Source organism: Crocodylus porosus, unplaced genomic scaffold (assembly GCF_001723895.1).
Source record: "Crocodylus porosus isolate Cpor-Errol unplaced genomic scaffold, CroPor_comp1, whole genome shotgun sequence".
NCBI lineage: Eukaryota > Metazoa > Chordata > Crocodylia > Crocodylidae > Crocodylus > Crocodylus porosus.
In genome coordinates this window covers 85,174,982-85,199,458 of record NW_017728906.1, presented here as the reverse complement: position 1 = coordinate 85,199,458, position 24,477 = coordinate 85,174,982, and the positions used below count along the sequence as shown (strand labels likewise).

The window sequence follows — 24,477 nt, the reverse complement described above, 5'->3', positions numbered from 1 at the left end:
CCTACCCTGGGGGTCTTTAAGAGGAGGCTAGATGTACACCTTGCCCGGGTCGTTAGAGCCCAGTACTCTTTCCTGCCATGGTAGGGGGTCGGACTTGATGATCTGCTCAGGTCCCTTCCAACCCTACTAACTATGAAACTATGAAATAGTATTTGTTCTGAAATATCGGCACAGGGTTACCCAAAATTTCAAGGCCGATTGTTGCTAAAAAAAACAACATAGAAGCAAAGAACTGGGTCATCACGTCAAATCCCCCGCTATTGCAGGTAGCCAGGTTATATAAACCCTTTAATAAACTGATTGAGCTTCTTCATAAAACCAGAAGAGTTTTTTACCCAGACAACTTGGAATGGAAGATTATTCCAGAATCTAATGCATCTAGTTGCTAGGATTTCTCATGATTTACTTCCCTGCTGTTTTTTTATGGGCAGCAGTCATAATCATCCCTCTGCCCTCATTTTGCTACGCCAAGTTTTGCTAGTCTGATCTCAGAAGGGTAAGCAACATTTCCATGAAGTCCTCCTCCACCTCCAGACTAGTAAGTGGTGTTTCATTTTAATCACAAAAAATGTGGATTTGGTGTTACTTTTTTAACCAAAAATTGGGAATTTTTTTTTAATCAGAGAAAACCAGGATCCCTAGTAATAGTAAAGTAACATGTAATGCTAAAGCCTATATAATGTCTTGGGGCCTGATCCAAAGGCCACTGAAATTATTTAGAAATTGTCCTTGGTGTCCAGCAGCCTGTGAGTCAGGCAATCAAACAACTGGACCAAAAAAAAAAAAGAGAGAGAGAACATAAAGGGATTTTGGTTTGAAAAACTCATTAAAATGTAATGAAAGAAAATATATCCTATCAGTAAGATAGTCGCATTAAGCCTCCCCGGGTGCCTACAGACATTCAGGCCCAGCTCAGGCCAGGCTCAAGCCGCTCTCAAGAAACCCAACTGGAGCTGGGGGGTGAGGGGTTGGGTCGGGTGGGCTGGGGGAAGGGGAAGGGGAGAACAGGGTGGTATGGAGCCCCCTTGCCTCCTGGATCCGACCCTGCTCTGCACAATTCCCCAGCTGGGTAGCTGAAGCTGGGGCCTGCAAAGTGAGGTAGGCCCCAGCTCCTGTACCACCTCCTCCCTTCCCCATCAAGCCTGGCCAGCAGCTCCATGCTGCTCCCTTCTTCCTTTCTCCCTGCTGACAGCCCCCACCCCTGCATGAAAAATGAACCCTCAAGGGAACAGAAGTTCTCTAAGGCACTCTAAATCAGAGTGCTTTAATCTAATATCTGGTTTGACAAGGATTCATTTTTCATGAGATTGCCCATTTTAAAAGCACTCTGCAGCCATACACATGTGTTACATCACAGCTGTAGAACACTTTCAGGGGCCAAATCACGCAAAAAATGCCACTTCCGTCTGCACCCTATGTCTCCTAATCTTAAACTATCACAAGCTACATGTAAGCAGCATTTCAGTGCCTAATTATGAACAAATAGCTGGCCAGTTGTTTATTATTTTGCACTCCAATTATGGACAATATTTTTTACTCCAGTTGTGAATGGTATATTTTTACTGGTATTGCAAGAACGTGCAATATTAGGGATGTAAATATTGTTAAAAAAATTATCTACTTAACCTCCTCTAATTATATCAGTTAAACAGTTAACCAATAACACATATCTAGTCCCAGCCTGCAGCAGCAAGGAGAGTCAGGGGCCACACATGGACTCACTTGGACATAGCTGCTGCAGGGAGCTCCTGCCCAGGGCCTTTGATGGGGAAGAGGAGAGGAGGCACTGCCAAGCCCTCTCAGACAACACAGCCCACATGAAGTCATGGGTGGCAGCAGCAGGTGAGAGGCTTTCCTAGCCCACTGCAGCCATTAGTGTGCTGGGACGGAAGGAGCAGGCAATATGGGTTGGGCATGGGTTTAGACGTTAAGTAGCTTGCTGTCTCCCTCCAGCAGGCTTCCCAGCATCTATGAATGACCAGCTGATTGCTTAAATGATGATTTATTAAGACACTCCTTTTACTCTTTTCATACCAACCATCTCCCTATATACAGTGGTGTCCATTTCTTAACAATTACCAGTCTCTTCATAGGCTATGGGTACTACCCCTGCTCTCCCCTCCCATTCTCTTCTCTCCTTCTTGCTCTGCCCCACTCCTGCCTGCCCTGCCACCTTCCTGTTCCTGAGGCACTGCACCACTTCCCTTCCCTGCCAGATCACACCCCATGCTAAACATTAACCAGCATATAAATATGCATTGTCATTTAAACATTTAACCTTTCACATCCCTATGCAATACCAATAAAAATATATCAGCTCACTGAAGGTGTTCAAACCAGTATTATTCCACCTTAATGGCTACCTCATGGTACTGCCTTCTTCATAAGTGGCAGCCTGTGTGACCATCACCCTGGGAGGAGGTGGACTTGGCAATGTGACAGGGCAGTTCCTGAAGGACAGGAACAAGTAGCCACACATGTACTTACTCCATGCTCCTCTCTGCCTTTTCCCCACCTCACCCTAACTCCCAAGAGGAAAACCAGCAAAAGAATACTAAGATCTGCAATGCCCCAGCTTTGAATTCTGGGTAGGAAAATATGGCCATGTTCTATGCACAATCCCCTTTGAGCTGGGGCAAGTCTAATACTAAGACTTGTCTCCTGCAGGTTATTCAGAAGACAGAATGTTTACTACAAAGATGATGGACCCAGCTTGGGTTATCTGAGGAGGAGATGTGGTTGTTTTGGTTTGGTTTTTGGTGGTAGAGAGTGGGATGCTTTCCAGTTTGATCTTTGCTTCAGACTCACAGTAACTAAGGGTTAGAACCGAAGCGGGGTCTCAGGCTGACCATTAGAGTATTTTGTTTTTACATAACCTAGTACTTAGGGGAATCCATAGCCCTGAGATAGCTGCTTGCACTTCCTGTACAAGCCACAGGGAGAGTTAGGCTCCTAAGAATGGGATCCATAAAGGCCAACACACTGTGCCGACTGCCTCTTAAACTAGCCAGTAGGAATTACTTATGAGGGGCAAGGTTTAGGGCCCACTCACCTTTCTCAAGGATTTAAACATCTAAAATTCTTGTAGCAGGACCTGAACCTAGGGATGGCCGTGACACCACCTAGGGTCGAATGGCTCCTGGCAGGCTCCAGTTCTAAGATAGCCCCCTTTGATGACTTGCCTGCCATGCAATGTTTTTAATAAAGATTAGGGCAGGGAGGCTGCCCCTGGGCTTTAGATTGAGCTTTATTCCTCTGAATCATCAACTGGTCCCTCCCAGACCCCACTAGTATCTACTCAGTACCCAGGATAAATGGGCCCGCTTGGCCTGTCTGTACCCCTCCTAGGCAACTGTTGCCATAAGGGCCAATTGTATGGCTCCATCTGCCCCTACACCATGCCCCAAGCCTCACAGGTGTTATCATTCCTGATGTTCCTTCCACACTTAGCCCCTCCCTGGATTCTCAGACCCTCTGAGTCACTCAGCCCTCTCTCTCTGGGCTCCTGGACCCCCTGGTCCCATGCTTAGTGCCTCCCTGGGTTCCATGGCCCTCTGGCTCCATGCTTGGCCACTCCCTGACTCCCCTGCCCCTTGGTTCCACGCTCGGCCACTCCCTGACTCCTGGGCCTCCTAGTCCCATGCTTGGCCACTCCCTGGATTGGTGGACCATCTAACCTAACTCACTGCTCCCCTCTGAGCTACTGGCTCACTGAGTAGATCTTGAGCCTGTCTGCAGTGGGGCTCAAGGCTTGCATCTCAAAAAAGAGTACCAGCATCAAATAAAGGCCATTTGACTGCCAAAAAACCCTTCTCTATCTGCCTGAATAATGTTCCCTTGCTCTCAGGCCTGCGGAGTAGCTTCCCAAATTCCTGAGTCATTCAGGAGTCCTGCTAACTGGAGCCCATCTCCTCATGGCTCTCAGGGCTATACTGCCTGACCCATTCAGGCTTTGGGGTTATTTGGCTCAGGCTCTGCTCTCTCCCACTCCCTTCCCCTCCACACCACCTGGAAGCTGCCTCTCAGGCAGCTTCTCCTCTTAAAAGTGCAGGTGCACTAAGCATCCTGCCCCAATCCCCTCCTGGAGTTAGGTGTCTAAGCTACATCAGCTCTAGGTGACAAAAAAAAAACCCCAACAACCTGGAGTCCTCTACCACCAAAATGCCAGAAATTTATTGCCTAGTGGTTACAGCCTTCATCTGGGATGTGGGAGACTAAGGCTTGAATCTCCATTCTGCTTGATTTGGGACAGAGATCTGAATCTGTATCATCCATTTCCCAGCAGAGTGCTCTAACTACTGAAGCATAGGTGAATGTATGGCATTCTGATGTAGGTCTATCTCAGTCTCTTCCATGAAGCTGTTCTACTGTGCCCCCAAGATGAATATCCTATAACCCTGGTTGCAACATTATTTGCTCTGACCCCTTTTCCTCCTGGTTGATCCAGAAGCCATTTTCTGAAACCACCTAACACATAGGCTTCTGCAGGAAAATGAATTGAGGAATATTTGGTTTATGAATACTGCCTGGATTTAGGTACTTAGCATCTCAGCTGCTTTGGGACCCTTGGCCTGTTGATAATAGGACAAGACCAGAGCAGCTTCACTGTGAAGTTTCCGCTGTAGTGTGCATCATCAGACTTGGGTGAGTTCAGTCCTGTTCTCCCCAGAGTCTACCTCTGACGTGGTGTAGACAAGTGCTTAGGTGCCAAGGGAAACCACGTTCAGGCAATCAGCAGAAAATGTGTGGGGATTTTGAAAATCCAAATAACAGACTTAGACATCTAACATAGCAGTTAAACGTATTTGATTCCTTTGTGGACTTCCACATCCCATTTCACAGTCCAAAGTGTTCTGTCCTCTAAGCAGCCACTCCTACTGCATTTTCTGCCTTCTTACTGAGGACCTGATTGGGCTGAAATTTCCTAAGCAAAAATAAGAGCCATGAAAAGTCATGTTGTGGTTGATTCAATGTTTGCAATTGTTTCTGTAATGCCCTAGCTACTTGACACATGATTACTTAGGAAGCATTCTTCTGCATATTCAGAAAGTATTAAATATAAGCATGAAAATGAGATGGAATGTCAAATCAAAAAGATTTCCTTATTCACCCATTTTCTTCTTTTTCAAGGGAAAAGTGATGTTGAGCCAAAGAGTCCAGAAAATAGTGCATCTCATACATCGTAAGTCAGTTTTTGTTTCTAATCAGAGATGACTACTATGCTTTTATCTGCTTTGTCATGCAAAATAGTTTTTGTTTGCTTTCATTAAGTTGAAGCTCTTTCACTGATGTTATTCTTAAAAATGCTTTTTAGTCATGATTCATTAATTGTTCATAAAACATTTGCATCTTTAACCTGAGAGATCTTAATAAGTGAGATGGCTGTGTATCGAGCTGAATGAATATTAAATGATTTTGTGGTGTGCGGGAGGGTGGCCTTTAGAGCCAGAGGTTCAACATTACCTTAATGCTTCAGGAGTTTGTCACACTTGCTAAAAGATATCATGTCACATATGCCTTTGATGTACTGATGTAATTTTAAAAGACTGCAGTCTGCAGCTTCATCTCTGAATTACTTGAAATCCAATTACAGCTATCTCTAGTCTCTCATGATTTTGTTGATGTTTTTAAATTAACAAAAGAATCAGAGAAAGAGAGAAATGGGCACTTGTAATATATCAGTTCACCTGCACTTGAATGCAACAGTGGAGGGTTTTACCTTTTTTTGTTCCTCAACATATGAAGGACTGAACTGTTTTACCATCATCAAAATAAACTATCAGAATAAACCAACTTCTGCCCAAAACAAAACAAAAATACAAATAAGTAACTCATATGAATCAGGAGAGGCTTGAGTTTCCACAAAATCTTTCACTCTTTTTATCCCATTAGAAGGGAAAAGTTCTTATAGGACTGCAGGCATGTAAAGTTAAGAGTGCATCTTGTTTGCAATTTATGTCCTCTATTCCCCATTATTTAGATTCTTAGTGCTATACTATACAAACCTTGCAAGATGCTATAATTTGTTACGCAGCAAAAAATAGTCACAGAAGAAGGTAAAAAAAGGGTAATTTATTCTTGAATATTTTTGTTTTTTCTATTGAAAGGCATTTAAAATCGTCTGAATATAAACCTAAGAAAAGATTTGACATGATCTAGGTCTAGGAAATGTCATGTCCTCCAGATTGTTCTGTAGAATGTAATTACAGTATGTTAGCATATTTAGCCAAACATATTAAATTAAGTACTAGCATCCTTACGCTTTCTGATAATATGACTGTTGGGAGTGGTTGGTAGTATACTTTGGTACAGAATGCTTCCAATAATTACATTTTTTTAAATTATATTGCAATAAAGACCTAAAGGAGAAGAGTTTTAATGCCATCTGGAGGTATTAAGGAGAAATGAACACATTTATTTTTGCTGATATTTAGTAATACGCAAAACATAAGCAAGTCACTATCCTATAAGATGATCTTGGTATCAGGCAGTAGTTTATTCCAGAGGGAAAAGAAGAAAGGTTCTTTTCTTCTTTAAAAAATATCAGAAAAATTCTCAAAATTGTTTGCATGGAGAAATCCTTCATTTGTTTATGACTTTAGTGACATGATGTCATCACTGGGCTTTACTTAGTTCATGGGACCACTGTGTGAACCCTGTATTTACAATGAATATACCTTATTTAATGAGCAGCTTGTGTGAATCCTATTGGAAGACTACACACTCTATGAACTATGGCACTACTAACTATTTGCAGTGGTCACCTTTAAATTGTTACCATTGGCCAACATTTATCACACACCAGGTTCTGATGTTTATATTTAGAAGAGACTGGTAATTGTTAAGAAATGGACACCACTGTATATAGGGAGATGGTTGGTATGAAAAAGAGATGAAGAAGGAAGAACTTGGGGGAGCAGACATAATGTCAAAAAAGAAGAAGAAAGAGAAACAAGGTGGAGTGATGTACAGAAAAAGGAAGAGAATGCAGTTCTCTGCAATCCGATAAAAATAAATGCAGAGTGCTTCATCTGGGAAGAAGTAACAAGCGACGTGAATGTGGGTTATGAGGAGATGCCCCGGCCAGCATGATGGCTGAAAGGGATCTCGGAGTTATGGTTGATCACAGAGTGAACATGAACCGCCAGAGTGCAAAGCTGTAGTCAACAGAGCTAATAGCATACTGGGATGCATTAGCTGATGCAATAGCTGTAGGGAGATGATCAGGAAAGCCAAGGCAGCAACAGAGTTTAGGTTAGCTACAGGAGTCAAGGACAATAAGAAGTCCTTCTTTAGATGTGTATGCAGTAGAAGGAAAACAAATGGAAGTGTGGGACCCCTGCTTAACACCTCGGGACACCTGGTAACCAACATTCAGGAAAAAACTGAACTCCTGAATGCCCGCTTTGCTTCAGTATTTCACTGGATGAAGGGGAAAGTCAAGCAAGATAAGGCTTATAGGGGATGTGCCAGGACTGACAGCCTCCCCACTGTGGATGCTGAGTGAGTGCAATACCAACTAGAAAAGCTAGACATTTTTAAGTCAGCAGGACCGGAATGACTTAATGTGAGAGTGCTGAAGGAGCTGGCTGAGGTCCCTGCAGAACCCCTGGCAAAGCTCTTTCAGAATTCGTGGCACACAGGAGAAATCCCTGAGGATTGGAAGAGGGCTAACATTGTGCCCATCTTCAAGAAGAAGAAGATGGAGGACCCAGGCAACTATAGGCCAGTCAACCTAACCTCTATCCCAGGGAAAATCCTGGAAGAGTTCATTAAAGAATCTATGTGCGATACACTTGCAGAAGGTAAGATTCTGAACAACAGCCAGCATGGCTTTGTCGTGCATCGGTCTTGTCTTACCAATCTCATCTCCTTCTACAGTCAGGTCTCTCACCACCTGGACATGGGAGACGAGGTAGACGTTATACACCTAGACTTCCAGAAGGCTTTTTATCTAATATCCCACGATATCTTTGTGGGAAAACTGAAAGATTGTGAGCTTAGCTACTCAATGGTTCAGTGGGTGGGAAACTGGCTACAGGGTAGGACTCAGAGCATTCTCATTAATGGATCTGCATCATCCTGGCATGAAGTGGCCAGTGGTGTCCCTCAGTGATCCGTGCATGGACTGGTGCTTTTCAACATCTTTATCCATGATTTGGATGGGGGAATGAAAAGCTAACGGGCCAAGTTATGGTGCAGTGTGGTCATGCCAGAAGATAGATCGCAGATACAGGTGGACCTGGACAGGCTTGAGAGTTGGGTAGACTGGAACTTGATGAAGTTTAACACTTCCAAGTGTAAGGCGCTCCATCTAGGGGCAAACAACCCTCAACATACATACAGGCTCGGTAGTAACAGCTTGACTTGCACCATTGCCGAAAGGGACCTAGGGGTAATGACTGACCATTGCATGAATATGACCTGTCAGTGCAATGCAGTGGCCACCAGGGCAAATAACACACTGGCATGTATCAACTGATGCATCTCGTGTAAAACTAAGGAAGTGATACTGTACTCAGCACTGGTGAGACTGCCGTTGGAGTACTGCGTCCAGTTCTGGGTGCTGCACTTCAATAAGGAAATGGAAGAACTTGAGAGGGTCCATAAAAGAGCCATCCGTATGATCAGGGACTTGCAAGGCAAGCCATACGAGGAAAGGCTGAGGGACCTGGGCCTCTTTAGCCTAAAGAAGAGAAGGTTGAGGGGGGACTTGATAGTGGCTTATTGCTATATCAGAGGAGTGCACCAGGAGCTTGGTGAACAACTGTTCACTAGGGCACCCTGGGGGAAGACCAGGACCAATGGATACAAACTCCTGGAAGGCTACTTCCCGCTTAACACCAGGAAAAACTCCTTCACAGTCAGGGTGTCCAGACTGGAATAAACTCCATCCAGAGGTGGAGGTTTTCAAGAGAAAACAAACAGTCACCTCACTGGGGTCACATAACCCCAGTTGTCTTCCTGCCTAAAGCAGGGGGGCTGGACCCAATGATCTGCAAGGTCCCTTCCAGCCCCTAACAATGTATGAATAGTTGCAAGCAGATCTAAGAAAGTGATACTTCCTCTGTTCTTGGTGCTGGTGAGACCCCAGCTGGAGCACAGTGTCCAGTTCTGGACGCCGCACTTCAAAAAACACATGGAGAATCTTGAAAGGGTCCAGAGAAGGGCCACAAGAGTGATTAAGAGCCTGGAGGACAAACCTTATGAGGAAAAACTAAGTGATCTGGGACTGTTCAGCCTAGGAAAGAGAAGACTGGGGGGGGGACTTGGTGGCCACCTGTAAGTATGTAAGGGATGAATATTGGGAGCTGAGAGAAAAACTGTTCACTAGGGTGCCCAGGGGAGGACAAGGAGCAATGGCCATAAACTGTTAGAGGATGGCTTCAGGTTGGATGTAAGGAAGAACTTCTTTATGGTAAGGTTTGACCAGAATCTGGAATAGACTTCCCAAGGAGGTGGTACAGTCCCCACCCCTGGAAGTCTTGAAGAGGAGACAGGGCAGACACCTTGCTGGGATCATTTGATCTCAGCAGTATTCCTGCCCAGAGCAGAGGCATTGAATTCAATGATCTTTCAAGGTCCCTTCCAGCCTTAATTTCTGTGATTCTATGAAAAGAAAAACAGTGAAAGACAGAGAAAGCACTACCAAATGCACACCAACTGTAAACCAAAATAACAGGGAAGGATAGAAGAGATGGCAGAAGGGAAAGCAAAACCATCAAATGATATAGTAAGTTCAAATTTTCTAATAGAAAATGGAATGCTAAAGTCTTTCAGTGAAATAAATATAAAATCAGTGAGCACAGAGGTACAGAGTGTTTGATTTTATCTTGCTGCATTGATTTTGCATCAGTATTACTTGTTGGCTATCAGGGAAGTTCTCCTGATTTAGACCAATACTAAACCAATCGTCCAGTGTCAGCTTGTATCACCAGATCTTAGATACTGTATGTACTCAAATACAAGACGGCCCTGAATGTTAAACAACCCCCAGTAATTAGATTATACAGACATAAAATTTCTAAATTTATTACAATTTTCTGTACATGGAATCTAACTATTGGAGGATCATCCCCAAGTCCCCTCCACCACTACTGCAGGGGAGCAGTAATGGGGTATTCAGTGGGGGACAGACAGTGGGGAAGACAGTGGGGGGTATGTGGTAGGGCTGGCAACAAGCAATGGGGCAAGTAGTGGGAGGGACATTGGGGGCAGGAGATAGGGGGCAGGCAGTGTGGAAGCAGTGGGGCATGCAGTGAGAAAAGTAGACAGCTTGCTGTCTGCTCCCCCAACTACCCCCCATTGTGCCTGCTTCCCACCACCAACACAGCCTCAGGCTGCCCCAATTCCTTCTTCCCTTGTTCCTCCCTCCTCCCCTCTCCATGCTTCTTCTGCCACCTGCAGCCTCAGGTTCCTGCCTCCCTTCATCCCATATCCCCTGAAGACTCCCCCCTCCCTGCCTGCCCCTCAACTCTCCCCCACTTACTTTACTCTGCACTGGCAGGCTCTGTGCCTGCTACAGCATGGAGCATGAAGCATGGCTTCAGCCCACCCTGTAGCAGCAGCACACCACTGGCGCTGCTGTTTCAGCCTGGCCCCATAGCAGTAGTGGTGGGGAGCCAGCACTGCTGCTATGGGGCTGGACAGGAACAGCAGTGCCAGCTCCATGCCACTGCTATGGGGCCAGGCTGGAGCCATGCTCCATGCCCTGGCCTGCAGCAGGGATAGAGCCTGCCAGCATGGAGCAAAGGTAAAAAATGACTGTGGCAGAGGGGGAGATAGAGGGAAAAGCAGCATAGGGGGCAATACTGGGGGCTGTAGGGAAGGTGTGGCAATGCATACAGAGGCAGGGGAGCAAGTGGTAGGTGTGGCTCCAGCTGTGGTTTCAGCTCCCGCTCCAGTCCCAACCCCAGGTCTGGAGCCTCAGCAACTGGGACTGGAACCACAGCAACTTACTACCTGCCTCTGTCCCCCCCCCCTCACTGTCTCATCCTTAATTGTAAGGCAAGGACCTTTTGCCTCATATTAAATGGGGGGAAAAACCTTGTCTTCTAATCGAATATGTATGGTACTTCTGAACAGTGACATTTTTTAAAACTTGACATGTACCAGCTTGCCTCTGCTATTAAAAAATGCACGGAGAAGAATACACGGAGGCACCATTATCCCTTGGTATAGATGCAGACACACATGTACTTGGGAGGGCACCAATCTGTTTTATTACCTTCAGATTAATTTGTCTTTAATTAGTCACACAATGTCATCCAAGTCATTGTGCAACTGGTAGGGGAATTTTGTAAAGGAAACCAGCCATCGCATCAGAACTCAAAGCATTTTTACACATGCTCTGAGGGGTGGGGGAGGAGTCGCTTTAATTAGAGCAGCTCTGAGAGCTGCTCTAAGTGAGGTGCCCACAGTGTCTCATGTATCAGCATTCCTGCATTTCAAAATGGCATTGGGGTGCTTTAATTAAAGCTCATCAAATGAACTTAAAATGCCCCTGCTACCATTTTGAAGTACAGGGACTCTGATACAGGAAGGCTGCTGGAGCATGCTAATTAGCACACTCCAGAAGACTCAATTAACTGAGTCTGCTCCAACACACTGTAATTATAATGAGTTGCAGCAGCCTGCCTGCATGTGTACTGGCACCCCCAGGTTGAGAGAAAACTGCAGGAAGGATGAGGAATCTGATTTGATGGCTTTTACAAAGTGTTTAGTTATAGGAGTACAAGGGAGAATGAATCTTTGGGAAAAACATGTACAGAGTCCTTGAGATAAAGATTGCTAGGCACTGTTTGAAAAAAATATTGGTAGTGTGAAACATTTCAAAAGAGCACAGTAGGTACATTAAAGGGGTCTGCTGGTATCAATCCAAGTGGAATTTCTGAGACTAGGTGGAAAAAAACTGCCGAGAGCCTTAAGGGACACTTGTTTTAAAAAGACAGAACAAAGCAGAGCACCCAGAACAAGTCATATCGGTGTTGATAAGAAAATGACAGAAAGAAAGACTGGAGAAACAAGTTGTTGTTTTTTTTCATAAAAATATGTCATTTTCAGCACGTTACAAGCCACGCATGCAAACCAACTATATTGGCTGTTCACTCATCCTTTTGTCTAGATCTACTGCTACCATCCAGACATAATTTACAGAGCTTCAAAGGGATAGGTTTATTGTCCTCCTGAATCAGGCAGAGTCCCTCTTGAGCTGAATGCTTACAAGAAGTCTCCCTCAAGAGATCAGCCCTTCCTATCCAGCAAATTTTAGGACTTTAAAAACACTAACATGACTAGGTTGGGTTTCTTGTGAACATCTGACCAAAGACAAGATCAATAAACTTCAAGAGCAATAGACACCTGGAGGATTTTTTTTCATTAATAAATAGAATACTATAATAAGCCTACCTTATTTCTGCATGCATTAGTTCTCTGGATATGTTTCTGTATGTCTTCACTCTGGGTGTAACAATATTTGTCACTTAAGGAACTTATTATAAGGGGGTGGGATTCATTTCACAAGAGCTTACTTAGATTGATAAAGGAGGAACATTAAGTAAATATGATACAAATGGCATGGTATGTGTCTTACCCTAACTCAGGAGAAAGTCAATGTAAGACTCTATTTTGACATCAGTTTTTATGAAAAACTTCTATCAAATTTTATAAGAATCAGCCTGCAGGAAAATTATAGAAAATGGTTCTAAAGGATTGATATTAAAAGCTGATAGTGTAAACAACAGGGAGAACTTTGATAAACTGGTTTTTGGAGGGCATTTTAGGAGGGGTTCAGTTTGTGGATCACTTGACCAAAATTTTCCCTTAATCCTCTTGAAACTCTTAGAAACATTTGCAAGGCACAGAAACTATTTCAGAGCGGGTTGAAAATATTCCAACAAAGTCTTCTATTGTTTGATTGATTAGAATGGGAGAAAAAGTTTTCAATTGAATGAATATTTTCACAGAAAGTGCCTGTTTTTCCTCAATTTTTTAAAATGTACAAATACTGTATTCCCAGCTTTTGTCTGATTTTTGTTTCAATGTTAGCAGTTTGTAGCTAAAAATACTCACTTTTATCTACCAAAAACTAAAATACAGTGTTTTTTATGACTTCTGTAGGTTCAAAATGTAGAAATTCTGAAGAGAACAGCTGAAAGCTATGAGACCCCACATATTCTAAAAAATATATTAAATAATTCAGATATACATAAATATACAAAGGTCCCAGAACATGAGTTTGGAAGTACCCCGTGATATTCTTTAGGACCTGTTTTTGGTTTGGATTAATTTCTAATTCAGGCCATTAAAGTTTTACCTACCCTGAATGTAATTAATTCAGTGTTGTGTGTACAGCTCCACAGCTCAGTGCATTTACTTAACACACAGTTAGATAGCTCAGTATTCCAGATTTATTATGCCTCCCACAACCATTTCTAGGGGATTGTGCACAGTGTTGGAAGTTGCAACCGTGTCTCCACCACTACATTGCTGCATGGCTTTGTGCACATTAGTTAATTTCCACTGCAGTTTTACTGTGTTTAAAATAATAAATAAACTGTATTGATGATCAGCTCATTAATATTTTTACAAAGATTTGAAAAAAATGTATGGTTTCTGGAACTGCTAGGTATTAATAATCAGAAACAATATAAGAAATGAATGGGTAGTATGGGTTAAAACAAGACTCGGGTAATAAATATACTGGATGAGTCTAGGACACACTTTGATATATAATATGTTGTACAAATTATTTTTTGGATGTATTGTCTGATAGAAAAGATCTTTGCAGGGAGGAAGGAAGGCTATTCCCATGATTAAGACGTAAGTGGCAAGGAGGAGAATGAGCAAATAATTTCACTTCTCTATACCTCATTTTCCCTATATGCAAAATGGGAATTACTGTTGAAATATTGCATGGAGGTAAATTAATGCTTATAAAATACTTGGAGATCCTTAGTTGAAAGGTGCTTAACAAGTGCAATATATTATTATTACATTTACATAGCAAGCCATACTTTTTCTATGCATATGTTTATGTCTCAGTTGAGGAATACAAGCTAGTAACCTTGAAACTTCCATTAGTAGGATTCCACTTTTGTCTCAGTGAACCAGAGAAGGTTACAAACTGTGTGTCACAATGCATGCAGGCAGAAGAAGAGGAAACCATCAAGTGAAATATGTTATGAACCCCCTGCTTGACAATATGAGCAAGATGAGTTTTGAAGAATGAATTGGAAGGCGGCTAGCAAAACTGCCTAAAGGGCAAGATCAAGAGTGAAATCCTTGTCTCAGTTAAGTCAATCCCAAGAGTTTAAATTTGAAGGAAGAGAGGTGATTTATATGAAATTCCACTTGTATTAAAATGGCCACGTTGTTGTTCCTGGGAATGTGTTTCTTTTCCAAATACCATTGTGTTGTATCGCTGATTACTTTTAATACATCCCTGTGATATTCCTGAGAGAAGTATTTCTCAGAGACCCTACAGAAAAAAATGTACTTTTTTATAATGAATGAAGCTAGTGTTTCTCAGCCTGATGGAGGTCTTGAAAATTGTGGAGGCTAGAGTGTGGTATTTATCCATGAACCAAGTAGCTGGCAGAAGAAAAATGCTGGCTTCACTGCACTGTTCCACCTGTTTACTTCAACCCTGACTTGAAAAGCTAACCTTGAATAGTGCCAGATTTTATTTCAGTTAGGCTGTTCATCCAGTCCAGCAAGGACAGATCAGATTTTGAAAAATATATTCCTCAGCTTTCACATTCTCACACAAAATTCCATCTCTAACCTCTTCCTCCCCCGCTCACTAAAGAATTACCTTCAATACACACACAGAGCCTTTAATTTTAAAATTACATGTCCACAGTAACTTCCTACTCAGAATACCATGCTAACTTAGCTTGTGGGCTGTATCAAAACTACTACTTGCTACAATACTTACGTATACAGTGCCTGGCAGGGCTTGGGCCTCTTTTTAGCACAGTTTTTGGGATTTGTGGTGTACTTTGCAATACTGATATTCTACAAAGAGCTACTGTAAGCTGATACCAGCAAAGCCATTTTCTTTGAGTTCTATAAATCCACTGTCTTCGAAGAAGTTTGTCTTGCTCAGGTCAAGGCTGAATCTGTCTTACAGGCGTAGGTAAAATTAAAAAGAGCAATAAAATGATTTCTGATTATTTTTTATCTTATAAGTGTTATAAATACATGACAGCTGTATGCGGCAGAAGTTGAACATGTAACAGAGCATGTGTATGCATGAGACAAGGAAAGAGTTGAAGTAATATAGTTTCTTGGTCTTAATTTTGTCTTCTGGTGAGAATTTTTTTCCAGTCTACCCCTCGAACCTCACAGTTAAAAAAATTCTAATCAAAGGAAAATAAAAATCACCTTCAGATAGGAAATATGTCTATGAAAATAAATAGGGTGTCTTCTACCTGCATTTTTAGAAGCAAAGATCTGAGGACCAAATCTGTGCTCAGCTGTAAGTGTTATTAGATAAGGGGCAGAATTCAGCTTCCCATGTATATGAATCAGAAAAAAATATATATTTTATCTCACAATGGCCAGAGTTGAGAAATATGAATTGAGAATAGAAGCACCAGTGCACACAAGGGAAGCTTTGCGTTTGATTCAGAAAGGGTAGGATCACATTAGGCTTTCTTAATTCTTTGGACCATCCCCCTGCCAGCCTCTTGCCCTGCAACCCCTCATGTTTTTCCAAGTACAGACAATTTATCAGCAGCTTCAAATGCCTTGTTTATCATTGGACCTAATGCATAGGTTTGTATATAAAATGACAGTGATCACTCACCCGCCATGTCCAGGAACTGCTCCTTTACCATTCACCTTTACCATGCACGCTACAAAGGAATGTAATTAAAATCAGTGGAAGCTGCCCCTGTTTTGAAGCCAACCTTGACACAGAGCTGCAGGGGGGAGTAATTAAATTTTAAGAGAAGCCACAACTTCTAAACAAAGCTTTTCAGCATCCTTTGTCCTGTACAAAAAGCTTCCCCAATGCTGAGCATTATTTATAACTTTAGACAAAGGCCATGAGAAAAAGTTTGACAGGTTTGGGTAAACCTTGTGTTCATTTATGTCTTTTGCAATAAAACTGATCAATCTAAATAGTTAAAATACAGTATTACATGAGGCAGTTCACATCAATGTCAGCCCAGCTGCGTATTTATCTTTTATCCACTGTTTTCCTTGGGCTTTTTCATTTGCAAAAGGCTAATTAATTACTGGTAATATCGTGTTGGTTCTAAGTATCATGGCAGTTAATGGAAAGATATCAGGAAAATCTGGAGAGGTGAATACCTACAAAAAGCTAAGTGTTATCTGACCTGCTTTCAGAAATCTATACATGATCTACATTGCACAATCTTTTTTTTTTTTTAAGAAAATGATAAATTGAAGCTGAGACTCTTACATGTTTTTTGTTGCTTGGTTGAGATTCCTTGTTGCCTGGGCAACCAGTTTTGGAAAGGCTGTACTCTGGGTGAATGCCGGCTGAAACCTGAAACCCTCTCCTGTACAGTGCAGTTCTGGTTGATATACAGTTTGTACCCTGTCACTGGTGATATACTGTATGCTGCTGTTTTGTTCAATAAGTTTAAAGCAAAAAAATAAAATGAACCTAAATAACATTACTACTAGAGAAACTAATATAAAGATAATTTTTCAGTACTTCAGGCTGATGATTACAAGCTGACACTTTCTTCCCCACACCAATTACTATAGGTTAAGAAAGACTTTAATTTGAATCTGTGCTAAAACAAGGGCTCCTAGAAAGATGAGGTGCATGTAGAAGAGTGGGAGAAAGAAAGAGAGAACGAGAGAGAGATACAGAACTCTGGCTACCTGCCAAGTAAAATAACTGACTTTTTTCAAGGGAGAAATCCTAAGACTGAGGTCATACTATGGAAAAAGTCTGTTTCACAGACTCTTTAGCCTGAATACAGGCCAATTTTTTTCTTTTTTTTTCCCCCTTTTTTTATTGCAGGCATCCTATTAACATTTGAACACTAAAGCTCAGCCAGGAATGGAAAGATTCTGGAATTTGGGGATCCTTAGTTTTCCACTTTTTTGGTACATAGTTGGGTTTTTTTATTTTTTTATTTAAAAAATAACAGGGTTTTGAATCAGATGCTCTCTATCTTTGATCTTAAATTATTTTAACATCATGAAGACCAAGTTAAGAAAATCTAAATAAACTACTTTCTTACCCACAAAGTGACCATCTTAAAAGAAGACTTTTAAATCTTGGTGGATGATTTTTCACTTGCTGTACGCTGAAACACAGTAAGATATTGAAACCTGAAATGGAGATTTATTTACCATTGTTGAAAGACCAGCTGTTCAGCAATGAATAGTTAAATAATTTTTTTTTAAACTTAAAAGTAGCTGGCTTGCAGTTTCAAGACAAATTTGTCATATCTAGCTAGACAAATTACTGAAGTTCTTTTGCCTTAATCTCTGGACTTGGATGTGACATGCAGTAGAGTATGAAACTGTTTTTTAACTGTGGGAAAAATAACTCTTTGGATTTGGTAGGATGTTATTACAAGCAAGTTTACTGCTCTTTGATTTGCTGAGCTACAACTGGAGACTGCCTTCAGGGTAAGGATATTTCAATTTTATCATTATACCTTCCATATTTTAAGAGTAAAGCTATTACTTTTCCAGGTACCGTGGCATTAAGCATGCTATTCTTTATTTAATATGCAGTAGTACCTACATCTCCCAAAAGAGATGCAGGAATATATGTGCTGGAAGTTTGGAACTGATGATAGACCTGAAGAGTCATGAAGGTGACACAGTGAAGCTATCAGAGCTATAGATGGCTCAGGCCAAAGGCTAGGATCATGAAGGATGTCCATGAGATTTAAAAGGATTGTGCTTGCAGACTTCTAAAATCAATTAATGACCAAGACAAGGGCAAACTCATTCTATAAAAAATACAACTCAATGGTTACACAGACTTTTTGTTTGTTTGTTTGTTGACAAAATAGTGCAATTACAAATGACTTCTCTAGACACTAGGTTTATTATTAGCTTTACTATGTCTTTTGTCAGGAGCCATTCCAACAGATTCCATTTCTCATGGTATTGTTTGTAGTCAGCTCTAGAGGGAAATGAGCACACACTTTTACATTGAACATTTCTTCAAACATATACCTTGAGATGTGATGTCAAAGAACCATGTCTAACATTAAAACAAAACTGATTTTTAACCCATTTATTTTCAATTGATTTTGTTATGTCAGGATTCAGTGAAATTATAAATGAAAATTCTGATTACTGATCATGAGTTTTCTTTCTCACAGTAGGTTCAGGATCAGCTCAAGTGCTGCCACAGATTTCCCAATAAAAGAAGATATGGGCATGCTTTATTGCATAGCCAATCATTATGCAATTTATAGAGAACACAGTTTGCAGAGCAGTCCTGGTGGGGTATATCCCAGAGAGAATAGACATGTCAATGTAGGCATAAGACATAACTCAGACAGAGGCCCAAAATTGCAAGGAAAAAGAGATCACAGGTCTTTTTACTATATTTAAAGTAATGGAACATCAGATTACCATAGGCAGTAAAACTATACTCATCTTCATAAATAGCTCTTAAACAGTCCAGTCCAGAGTTATCATTTAAAGGCTGAGTTCTTTAAGGATTTAGGAATAAGCTCAATAACATGGCTAGTCATAGAAATCATATACATTTTCTGCATAAGTATAAATTCTACGGTGCATTTAGTCTTGTCAGAAAAAATCTTTATAATACCTGTAATTAATTATATGATTTAAGATTCTGCAGAGTCTCACAGAAGAAAGGTTTCTGTCAGTTTTTTAATAAACTTGGTTCATTCTACTGTATCACATGTTAAGAATTTGACCCTAAAAATCATTGTAACTAAGCATAATGCTTTCAGCCAGAGGCTGTCTAATCATAACTGAAGGATCACCATTTTATTTTGGTAAAAACAAGTTTTGCTTTTTCCCTCTTGGCCCTGTCTGTCTACAGAGTTCAAGGTATTCATCCCAGCAACCTTTACTTCCCACAGTGGAATAACCCAACATGTGGTCACAGTAAATGAGGAAATGGTCTCAGTTCATCTTGAAGGCCAGGAAACTGATTGTCATCAACATCATTGTCTAGAAATGGATGTCCTTTCCTCCACTCCAGAGACGTTTCCTTGTAATAGGAGCGGAGATAGACTTTTAGAGAGTTAAACCTTCCCCTGAGCCATTCTTATAGCACAATTCCCAGCTTCTGCTTTGAGACAGTATCAGTGACCTCACCCCTAAGGAGTGTGCTATCATAAGGAGCTTCATAGGGCCAAAAGTAGGATTGTGTTGTCTCTACCATGGGGGAATATATATAAGAATCAGGAGATATTTCAGCTCCATAACTCAAGAAGCCAATAGAATGACCAAGAAGAAACATTTACAGGTGACTCGATGGGTAAATAGGATCCAAAGGTGTTTTAATTATATGTAATATATACAAATAATTTTTATGCTGATAGTGAGAGTTCTGCATGTGTAACTGGCTGAGAGTTGCAAATGACTAGTGATAATTTCAACCCGTATATAATTCACTATGACCACATCTGCTGAAAGAACTAATTATCAACCTGCATACCCAGATACTATGTAAAGAATATAAATACCAGGGATACCTCCATTGTAAAATTATTTTTATTTATTTTAATTGACTTAGTCAATTAGGTTCAACTTCAGTGTAGTTACATAAACTTTGAATTCAACATAAAATGAACAGAGCTTCCAATACCCTTGATAGCCTGAAATCTTTAGTGCCTGGATGAAAAGTAAATACTTTCTGCTCTTGCCATCACGTTTTTATACTCCGAGAAAAATGAAAACATTGTCTTGTTTCTGTGTGTGCATGTGTCAGTCACTCCAGTCTCACAGAAATCTGGGTTTGTTTTGAAGAGAATTGTCAGTATGCATTGCAATCATTTTAAAGACTCACCACATAGAGATTAGTTCAGACTGAAGTTTTTGGTGTCCAGCAGAGAACAGAATGAATGTGCAGGGTGCAAGTAATGTCTCAATTGTGGGCTCACAGCTGAGTTACCTAATGCCTGATAGTCTGGGAAGCTGCTGGAGCCTATTCCCCTATTCTGGCCACCAAACTGTAGTCAGGAGACCAGGTAGAACATAGCTGTGCACAAAATCAAATAAAAACACAAGGACTTAAGCCCACAGAAATGGGAATGTAGCTTGACATGTGATATAATGCTGCAGAAAACATGTGTGCACTTCTGCAGCATGGCTTAGCACCAGTGGGAAGAGCTGTGGAAGTAGTTTGAAGCCCAAGCTCCTTAGAGTTCCTTTGCAACTGCACCAACCTATACATCCTTCTGATGTTACTGAACTCGCCAAAAACCTCAGCTTGGACTCTGGACGCCATCCAGTTTCTAACAGGTCATTTCTTCCTGACTCCTTCTACCCTCCTTTATCTGCCATACTTCATCCTCCAAATCCTCTAAGCCTCTCTCCAAATCCACTAACCCTCCAAATCATCATTTGTATTTCTTCCTCGTGTCACTTTAGTTTAGATTTCAAATTATCAGGGTAAATAGCTGCCTTTCAAATGATTTATAAAGTGCCTAAACTCTGTACCTCTACATCTTAGTTTGGCCACATAATTTTAATTGCAAGGCAAAATGAGTACAAAGTTTTGGCCTCAGATATGGATGTTCTTGCCTTCTGGTTTTAATATAGATTTTTAGCATGATTGATAAGTAAGCCTATTTAATCAACTGGCCTTTTTGTTGGTGCATTAGTTTAACATGTATGTCTTCTCTATAATTTCATAAAAAAGGGATGAGAAATTAGTGTGCTTTTTGTTTTTCCATTACATTAGGAATTGATTTAATTTCAATGACTGTTTATGACCTAATAATTGTAGTAATATCTATCACAGAGTGACACATTCCAAATTTCCTGAGAAAACCAAAACATTGCCCCATGATTTTGCCAGAGAAACTGTTAAAAGCTAAAATTCATTCTTTATACTGACTTTCCCCTATTGCCTAGTGGTAAAAACATTTCGCACATATTTGGGGGCTTAATTTAGCTTTTATTTCATAGTTGCAGTTCAACAAAATCATAACATAACCTTTATATGAAATGCTGTTATTCTGAGTCATTTCTACTTTTTATTTTCCACCTATTTCGTTACTGGAAAGTGCTTGCCTTCTTCAGATAAATCAACCACCAAGATTGACATTGTGTAGAATCAGGCAGGCTCCTCATCACTTTTTATTTTGATTAAAGGGGAGACTGCCCTGGCGAAAGAATATAATAATAACAACGGTGTTTCAAAAGGAACAAAAACTTCATTTTATAATCATGTTAATCTAGGTTTACTGCCCTTCTGTTTTAGTTTTGCAGTTCACCTTTAAATGAATTTGCTTTAAACTTCTAAGTAGGGGAGTTTATAAGTGGATTGACATGAAGGAGTGGAATGTGGGCCCCAGGCCAGACAGACGTGTATTCATAGAGTTTCAGTCCATTTGGAATTCTCTCCGTTTTTCAGTTACTGCGAGGGACCCACTTAAGTAAATAACTGATAAATGAATAAAACATTGCAACTGATTTTTTTTTTTTTTAAGTACCAAGACTTTTTACATGACTGTGAGTGAGAGCTATGACTGTTAAATGAATTGCTTTTTAAATTAAACATACCAGGGAATTTTTTTAATCCTTCATTGTTCCTTAAAATGTTTTAGTGCCTCATTAATTCTTGATTAGTCTAGCTGTTAAGAGGCCATTATAATGTGGTAATAAGGTATAAGAAATTACTTCTGGCATGCAATAGTAGCACACAAATGCATTATAGTTTGTACCTCATCAGGTGTTGAGGCCAACTCTGAAGTGTTTCTACTGTGGGGTTTGGGCTAACAGTTCCTACACCTAAGGCCTATCTAATTGATGGAGAGAATTAGGCACCTCCAAAGAAAGCATGTCTACAGGTGCAATTAATGCAACTGAATATAATCCGGCTCAATTTCAGCCAAAGAAAACTAATTGAGGCATTGCTGTCTGCAAGTTCATTTGAGCTCTATAATTTACTTCACTCTTGGATAGTACTTGTGGCTGCATGGCTGTGCAGTATGTGGAGCTGCAAACACGTCTGCATTGCCACATACCACACATTCAGTTGTTCTCTGTGCTGCAAGTATGGAGGGTTTTTCCAACACCTGGAGGGGTCAAAAAAACCCACAGACAAAAAAAAGCAGAGCAGCCCATGCATGGACAGCATACACTGTTCAAAAGTGGAGCTGGGCTCTGTGGCTGCCAGCCAGGCTCTGCACAGCCCTAGGAGGCCGCAAGACCCCAAGTAAGGCTGCTGGGGGTAGCCCAGTGCTGGTCCCAGCCTCTCTTACCTCACCAGGGGTAATTTGCTATGCACCAGAGCGCACATGGCACAGGTGTTCCCCAGGGACAACTAGCACTTCTGGTTTCGCTGAGTCCCTACAGCCCAGGGCAAAGCAGCCTGCGCTGCCAAGCCCCCATGCCCGGGACATAGTCTGCATGGGGCCCGCCTCCCTGTCCCTTGGGGCCTGCGGGAGGGTAGACGATGCAGTGGGAGGGAAAGCGATGCAGCAGGAGGGGTGGTGATGCCCCAGATGCGGTGGGAGAAGTAGAGGCCCAAACAGGCAAAAACGCCTGTTCGGGCCTCTCAGTTAACCAGCATATTTTGTTATCTGACACCCCCCATTCCCTATAGGTGCTGGATAACAAAGCTTTTGCTGGAGTTAGAATTAGACATGCTATGCAGAGAATGGGGAGAAGAAGTAGGCCCAGAGTTAACCAGTGAGAAACACAGTGGGTGCATCCACACATACAGGCACGTGCGCTTGCAGCAGCTCAAATAGCAGTGGCACAAGTTTGTGCTGGAAATCCTGAACATGCACCTGTGCTGGCCCCAGCAGTATCAAAAGCTGCCCTGGCAAGTAGCTCAGGGCTGCTTTCCCTCAGGAGCTTCTGAGATCTACCACCTGAGCTCGCTGAAGGACATCAGACTGGTCCACTTTTCCACCACCCATTGCTGCCACCTCTACACGCTCATGCACTCCAATGTTCATAATGCTGCCCTCACGTCCCACCCAGACACCAAGTGGTGGGACCTGCTCAGTAAGAGTATGGCTGGGGCACCCCCCATCCCACAAGCCACTGGGTGCCTTAGCTGGTGGCTTCTCCATGGAGCTGTTGCCACGGGCATGTATGTGGCGAGCTTCACAGACACTCCAGTCTCCTGCCCCTTCTGCAGGCAGAGGGAGATTCTGGTGGACATGACCTTCGAGTGCACCAGGCTGCAGCCCCTCCACTTCTACCTCCGGAAACTCCTCTTGAGGTTCTGGTCAAATTTTACCCCCTACCTTTTTGTTTTTGGTCACCCCATCCATGGCCCCACCAACCCGGGACCTTCTGGTCAACCTCCTCCTGACCAAGTAGGCCCTGTACTTGACCAGGAAGGAGGCTCTGGCCGGGAAGGTGCCTGGAGACTGTGGGGCCACTTTCCTCTCACATGTCCGTGCATGTTTCTGGGCAAAGCACCAGTGGGCAGTATCCACTGGCTCCTTGGATGCCTTTGAGGACCAGTGGGTGGGGCCCAAGGGATTCTGCTCAGTGCTCCCCACCCTCCCCCAGCACACTTATTTTCATGTTTTGACCCTTTGACCCACATGACACTCCTATCCTGTTTTTTTCATTAGTTGTCCCAAGTATTTTGTTGTAACATTCGCCCATTAGCCCACATATAATAGGGACTACTCGTTAGCCAGGAGGGCCTTAGAGTCCACAGTATTTTGAATGTTACAAATAGACAGGATCTTCTGAGGCCCAGCCAGTTGGTATCTGGGGACACTACCCCTTGTGCCAGCTGAACTGCTGAAGCAGCCCTAACCTGGAGTGGCCCCTGCACCCTCTACCCACTGCAGCAATCTGGCAGTGGGGGGGCTGCTGTTTGACTGTGACCTGCTGCCATCTGTGACAGCTTCCACCCACTTGGACTTGCGGCCCTATGGCTACACACCTGCCTGACCTGGATGGGGACCACATGGCCACCTGTAGTGTGGTATGGGCACTGTAGCAAAGCCTCCTGCACCTCTGGGCCAGCTGCCAGTGGGCCATGGCTGCACAGTTGGCCTTCATGTGGCACTGCTGTAATGCCTTCTGGTGCTTCTGCTCTGTAGTCTGTGCAGCTATAGCCCAAAAGATGTGCTCATTGTGGTGGCCCATTTTGAACTGTTGAAACATATGTCATATGACACATGGAGCCCCCGGGTCTCAGGCCACATGCCGCTGGGGGTCTCTGCCAGCAGCAGGCCATGAGTGCCCTGACGGCCTGCTGCTGGCTGTTCCTGTTGCGGGGGGGCTGTGCACCATGCAGTTTGGCAGCTGGGGAACCCACCCCTCCCACACAGTCCCTCCCACCCCACA

General features: G+C 42.4%; 1 protein-coding gene across 1 annotated transcript in view; it reads left to right on the top strand.

Moving 5' to 3' along the window:
* The window catches only part of AFF3 (AF4/FMR2 family member 3), a 590,786-nt gene that overhangs the window by 370,486 nt on the left and 195,823 nt on the right, over window positions 1-24,477 (top strand). Inside the window, exon 7 of the mRNA XM_019529497.1 lies at window positions 5,131-5,182. Coding sequence (XP_019385042.1) covers window positions 5,131-5,182 — 52 coding nt within the window. The remainder of the gene's footprint in view (window positions 1-5,130; window positions 5,183-24,477) is intronic.